The 6,496-nt window shown below is 47.5% G+C and overlaps 1 protein-coding gene across 1 annotated transcript; it reads left to right on the forward strand.

Moving 5' to 3' along the window:
- Positions 1-2,093: 2,093 nt before the first annotated feature.
- LOC124680247 (U2 small nuclear ribonucleoprotein A') lies at positions 2,094-6,084 on the forward strand. The gene is made up of 8 exons (XM_047215334.1): positions 2,094-2,203; positions 2,297-2,337; positions 3,443-3,572; positions 3,681-3,886; positions 4,823-4,987; positions 5,295-5,345; positions 5,438-5,611; positions 5,713-6,084. Exons 1-8 carry the CDS (start codon positions 2,122-2,124, stop codon positions 5,716-5,718), a joined length of 855 nt encoding a protein of 284 aa, XP_047071290.1. The 5' UTR covers positions 2,094-2,121; the 3' UTR covers positions 5,719-6,084.
- Positions 6,085-6,496: the final 412 nt, after the last annotated feature.

Here is a 6,496-nt window from a genome sequence, read left to right on the forward strand (position 1 = left end):
CCGACACCAAGTTCGCCCGATTGGAGGCGCAGGAGGCGGAGGAAGAAGTCCAGGGCCCGGGCAAGGGCGCTGGCGCGGGCGGCGCGTCGTCGTCCGTTCACCAACGACGACGACGAAGACGCCATTTCTTCCAGTTTCAACTCCTCGACGGGCGCGTCGTCCTCCAGTTCCGACGAGGAGGTGACAAGCAAGAGGCGCATGAGTTTCAACGACGAGGCATGGCCTTCTAACAAGAAGGCCAAAAATTAGTTTTAGTTTATATGTTTTTAAATTTGTTCTTCTTTGTATGTTAAATATAAATATGTTTGAATCTATTCGATTGAATATCCGATTAATTGTTTAGACTATAATCTATTCGATTGAAGAAACAGGACATCATTGAGTACTACTTTTTCGCGTTTAAACTTGCTCATTCAACAAAAATAAAAGAAGTAGCACAAAAAAAACACTTGCATGTCCAAAATGCGTCGGATCGCTGGAGGTAGCCCCCGATGCACATTTCGCCCCTCGCGGTTATTTGGGCGTCCGCCAGACGACGCAAAGGGACGCCAGCAATTTAGACATCCGAAATGCGTCGCGTCGCTGGAGATGGCCTAAGGGCATCTCCAGCGGCGCGACACAAACGGACGCTGAGCGACCGTTTGTGTCCGCCGTGACCGAAAATGCGTCGTGCACCACCTCCAGCGGCACGACGCAAAGTGACCGGGCCGTCCGCAGAGACGCAAACCTGGCCCAAATATGCGCCAGGTTTGCGTCTCGGCGGACGCTGCGCGGACGCGCAAAGTGACCGCTTGGTCCTGGCACGGGCCCGCCTGGCAGCGGCACAACTGCTTCGTCTTCGGCGGCATTACTTGCGTGCGGCGCGCCGCAGCCTTTGCAGGGCCGCGTTAATGGCATGCCTCGGCTTCCGCGAGCGTGCGCAGCTAGTAGATGTGGGCAGCTAGCAGACGCAGCGTCGATGCGTCTTCTCCGCCGCATGCGGCGGCCGAGGCGTCGCTTCGGCGGCCTGCGGGCTGCCTCGCGTGCCGCGCGTAGTAATGGCGATGCCCCGCGTGGCGCGGCCGTTGCCGTGCCTCCGACCTATATAAACAGGGGCGCCAGCATCTCATCTCCTCCGCACTAAACCCTAGCCGCCGCTGCCGTAGCGCCACTCAGTAGATCCACCATGAGCGGCGCCGGCGCGGCCGAGCTACCGCGCCTCCACCTCCACCTTCACCTCCCACTCCACCTCCCCGGCCTCGAGCTCCGACGACGGGTTCGACTCCGACGACAGCGACCGACCTCCTCCACCCGGTCGGGGACGCCGCGGACCCGGGCCGGAGCGGAGAAGGAAGCGAGAGGAGGAGCGGGCGGCCCATGCGGCTATCGACGCCGAGCCGGAACAGCGCAGGCTGGCGGCCACCGCTGCAGCCGAGGACTCTGACTCGGAGATTTCATGGTCATCCGACGACCCTGATGCGCCGACGCCGGAGGAGAAGGCGGCGGAGCAGCGGGCCCTCCTCGCGTCTTTCGAGACGCTCAAGGACAAGGCCGCCAACGCGAGGCTGGAGCAGGCACTGCAAGAGGACGCGGTGGCGCACCGAGCCATAGCGGCCGCGCGGGAGGCGGCGGAGAAGCAGGCCACGGAGCGACGCAACGACGGTGCCGGCCCGTCAGGAACCAAGTAGTCTAGGTCTTGTATAGTTTTTATGTACTTTCTATGTTTGGTTTTCATATGAATCAATCGCTCGTGGTAGAAAACCAAAGGAATTGTATGAACATCAAACTATGTTGCAATTCAAAAATGGGTCACCCCGGTGGGAGCACACCCAGACGCAAACGGACGCGCGGTCAAAATATGTCCACTGGGCGACGCAAACGGACGCTGCCGACCACTTTTGGGTGTCCGAAATGCGTCGCGCCGCTGGAGATGCCCTAAGTAAAACCTGACGACGGCAAGAAAAGGCTGACATCAGCGCTGGAGCTTCTACCTGAAAAATTAAATTGAAAGCCCAGCCCAGCTCCACCACAGCCAGCAAGCAGCCTCTCCACGCGGCCGCTAGGGCTTTTCGATTTTTCTCTTCCCACGCCTCTCATCCGCCCCAAACCCGAGCCCCGGGCCGCCGCCGCCGCCGCCGCGCCATGGTGAGGCTCAACGCCGACCTGATATGGAAGAGCCCGCACTTCTTCAACGCCATCAAGGAGCGCGAGCTCGACCTCCGAAGTATTATCCCCCCCCCCCCTCCCCCCCTCGCCCATCAGATCTAGGGTTCTGCCTTATTCGCTCCTCTAACCGCTTCCTTCGCCGCCGCCGCAGGCAACAAGATCGCCGTCATCGAGAACCTCGGCGCCACCGAGGTGAGCTCCGCCCCCGCCACACCACACTCTTTCCCTTCTCGTTCAAAGTAGTAGCATGCCATGGGTTCCTTCCAGTTCAGTACCGCAGCCTGCAACCTTACCCGCAAAAAAAAAAAAAAAAAGCGCTGCTGCAGCCGGATTCGCTAGAGAGGCTGGGAGGAGTAATGCTGTGGTGCTCCTCAAGTTGGTAGATGTCACTGGTGGAATTAGCCCTGCTTCTCTTTCGATGCTAGCCGAGTAAAAACATCCCCTCCGTGGGTTTGCAGTCCTTGGCCATGTGATAACCAGGGAATTTAAACCTTTATCGCTGTGTGTTATACTGCTAATGATGTGCCTGTGCATTTCATTTTTTCGTATTAAGATGTGCGCCACACTAGTTTTTTTGCTTGAGCTGGTAATGTTTCGCTTTCGTTGTGAGGAGTCCTGTGAGTCCGACTATTAACCTTTTTAGAGTTAATAGTGTTCTAATTTGAGTGGCTAGAGAGACTTGGATGGGTAATGCTGTTGTGCTTTTCAAGTGAGCAGATTTTACTGTTTGGTTATATGTGTTGGTCATTCGATGTCAGCCGAGTGACATCTTTGTTCGTGGATTTGTAATCCTTAGCCAAGTAATAATAATGACTAGGGAGTTTAACACTCAATACTCTGTTATTGCTGCGTCGGGTGCATTTCATTTTTCATATTAAATTGGTGTGCCATCTAGGTTATTTTTAGCTTAAACTGGTAATGTTTTGCTGGGGTTGTAAGGTTGTGGGTACTGTTTGAACATTTTGACTGCAGTGTCAGCCAAACTTAAACTGGTAGTGTTTTGACCGTAGTGTCAGGCAAAGAGTGGTGTACTTTGTTGCTGCAAAATCTATTGATCTGTTGAAATGTTTAATCTGCATGGACAATTTCTAACATGTTCTAGTGTAGCTGATATACTTTCTGTTACTGAGTCTACTATGAGTGCACATCTTGGTCACTTCTTTTATAGTTATGGCTTATATTTGAAATTGAACTGATAGGGTTATCTTTATCTCATTTTGATTTGCCTGTAGTTCCTCCAGTTTCTTCTCTAGCCTTTATTTTTTGTAAGTCTCTCTGTTGCTTTGTTTTGTAACAGGACCAATTTGATACGATCGACTTGTCGGACAATGAGATTGTCAAGCTCGAGAACTTCCCTTTCATGAACCGCCTTGGTACTCTGTTAATCAACAACAACAGAATCACACGCATCAATCCCAACCTTGGTGGTAAGAGGAACCATACCTTGTCTCTTTGGCTTGTGCTTGCATCAACTTGCATAATTTGGTCCATAGCTTGTATGTTTCTTCATTTTTCTATCATTTGTTCTCATGTAGAGTTCTTACCGAAGATGCACACTTTGGTGCTGACGAACAATCGTCTTACAACTCTTGCGGAGATTGACCCCCTTGCCTCTCTCCCAAAGCTGCAATACCTTAGCTTGCTGGATAATACTGTAATTAAGCAGCCAGACTACCGGCTGTATGTGATCCACAAATTGAAGCATTTGCGTTTGCTGGACTTCAAGAAAGTGAAACAACAGGTTAGCAATCACAAAGCTCTTGAGAATACATTATGTTCTGATGTTGATATTTGATAATCATCTGTAGTCACGTTTGATTTCTTGAGAATCAGGTTACAATTTTTTTTTCTCTAGTACCAAAGCTTTTTTTTTTAATCCCGAATGACTTCTATTTAACTTTCATTGCAGTCAACACCCTAAGTTTGCCTTTTTTAGATGCCGTAACATCGTTAGCCATTTATGTTCAATCTTGCTGCATTGTTATCTAAGATATGAGTTGGTTCAAACAAAGTAAACAATTAATAGCATTGCAAGATCATGTGATTTGCACTAATGATTAAGCTATGGATTTATTAAGTCATGTGTTTAAGTAAAGTTTAATATTCATTAATCCATTTATAGAAATGGGGGTATATTCATTAATCCATATTTACTGTTTAGTGAAAAACACCACCTACATGCTCTGAATAAAAACAAGAAAATTTGAAGGACTTATAGAACAGAGTTGGCGTCATTAATTGACAGTTTATGAGTACGGTCACACTCCTTTCTAGTAATAATTTTCTCCATTCTGCACCTATGTTATCTTCTTTTTTGGAGTTTTTTAGTGGAACTAGGTTCTTTTGTTGATTTGTATCATGTGCTCATTTTCTCCATAATGAAGTTTTTTAGAAGTTGCGGAAATATACAGAAACCCCATCGCCGCTTGATTTGTTGATTTATTCCCCACAGGTTCATCCATTTCCTTTGGAATGATTTCCGAAATGATTTTGGAATTGACCTCAGAAGTGCTGGCAGCACAATGGACAAAAGAGCGACTCTTTTAACTTTGAATTTCTGTGAATTAGATACAAATGCTATTGAATGCTTTTGGTTGGCATGCTTTTTCATGTTATTTGGGGTGCATGATTTTTTTTCTGTTTCTGACATTTTGTATGAGATTTTGTGTTTCTGTAGGAGAGAACTGCAGCAGCACAAAAGTTCTACTCGAAGGAGGCAGAGGAAGAGGCGAAGAAGGTAGCTGCCAAAGCTTATACTCCAGTAAAGGTGGCTCAAGATACCACCAAGGAGCAGGGTCCTAAAGTAGTGGCCCCAACACCCGCACAGATAATGGCTATCAAGGTACTTAGGCACCCTCTTTTTATGTTGGTCGCATCCTGTTCATTTCAGTAGTACAAGTTAAATAGAACTCCTATAGTTGACTTTGGCATTCAGAAAAAATATGGCCATCTCTTACTGGCATGTTTTGTATGTGCTGGATAGTTAGCTTCATATGTTATTGTCTTACTACCATGGTTCATGTTCATCTCTAGGTATCATGTATTCTCAACTGCCATATCTAAGTCCTGTTGAAAATTGCAGTATCTTCTATCTCTCTTTGTTATAAATATGGCTGTGAATTTTGGTTGAACGAGTTTTGCATTTGTAGGCCGCTATTGTGAACTCTCAGACACTTGACGAAGTTGCAAGGCTCGAGAAGGTAACATGCCATGTCATTTAGCCCTGGTGTTTTCTACACTTCAGAGCAACCAACTTGTGTACTGATATACTATTGTTCATCACCGTGAATAGGCTTTGAGCACTGGCCAAATCCCTGCTGAGTTTGCGATCCCCAAGCCTGATACCAACATGGCTGAAGCTTCAGAGGAAACTGACAAGATGGAGACAGACGGCCAGGACCAAGAGAAGAACGGGGCTGATGAGCAGAAGCAAGACGAAGAGAGCATCCCAACCCCAATTCAAGAGGTAGTGATGTTTGCAGTGTATTTTTGCCTTGTATTTCATATGCTACCTATTGTCTTCATGACACAGCTTCTTACCTCGTTTTTTTTTGCTGAACTTTACAGGATTGATGTAACGCCCATACACCTGTATCATCGGACCATTGTCTGAGCTTGGTTACTGGTTTTGTGGTGGGCGAAAACGAGCTGCAACGCATGCCTAGTCTCACTGAACGCTCTCCTGGTATCAGTATTGCTGTGTCTTGTGGATTCTAACAACAGTTTTCAGTGGTACTGTCATCTGAGTTGAGGAAAGAAACACTGGGTTTTAGACCTAAGCTCTGCTAGATTTGTTGGTGTTGTAGGCTGTAGACAACACAGGCGCATATCCTGAATGTTGCTGAGACTGTATTTATCCATTTTGTTGATTCCGACTTGCTTGGGATCCACTGTCAGTGTGTTACCGATTACTGAGATAGTATGTTACACCCATCATTAGTTTTCTTCTTGGATTTGGATCTTGATGGGGTTTCTAATTTAAAATGAGAGTGAATAGCTGCACCTGTTTATATCAGCTTATGGATAACACATCCGTACTTGCATAACACTATCAATTGTGCATGATGTCATACAATGATACAACTTCCAAGCTACACAGAAATGTTGCTGATTTGACAATATATGAAGAACCAAGTGCGTGGACAAATCAGCGGCCTCAGTTTGCAACCCTTTGCTTCGTCTAGCTAGAATTATTGGGCGAGTCGCACTCAGTTTGCAACCCTTGACTTGTTTTAACCTACAGTCGTCATCTCATCATGGAGGACCACGCATTCATGTACGGTCAGGGGCAGCCTCTTTCATCTTGTGGTGCCAAGCAGACCGAGAAAAGTCGACATGCATCTATACCTAG

The sequence above is a fragment of the Lolium rigidum genome, unplaced genomic scaffold, assembly GCF_022539505.1.
Source record: "Lolium rigidum isolate FL_2022 unplaced genomic scaffold, APGP_CSIRO_Lrig_0.1 contig_10568_1, whole genome shotgun sequence".
Lineage (NCBI taxonomy): Eukaryota > Viridiplantae > Streptophyta > Magnoliopsida > Poales > Poaceae > Lolium > Lolium rigidum.

What these genes read in the sequence shown, in the direction of transcription:
- LOC124680247 (XM_047215334.1), top strand. Translation starts at nt 2,122, where the DNA reads ATGGTGAGGCTCAACGCCGACCTGATATGGAAGAGCCCGCACTTCTTC. An exon ending in GCGCGAGCTCGACCTCCGAA is followed by an intron (nt 2,204 to 2,296) that starts GTATTATCCCCC and finishes CCGCCGCCGCAG; the next exon opens with GCAACAAGATCGCCGTCATC. An exon ending in CACAGATAATGGCTATCAAG is followed by an intron (nt 4,988 to 5,294) that starts GTACTTAGGCAC and finishes TTGCATTTGTAG; the next exon opens with GCCGCTATTGTGAACTCTCA.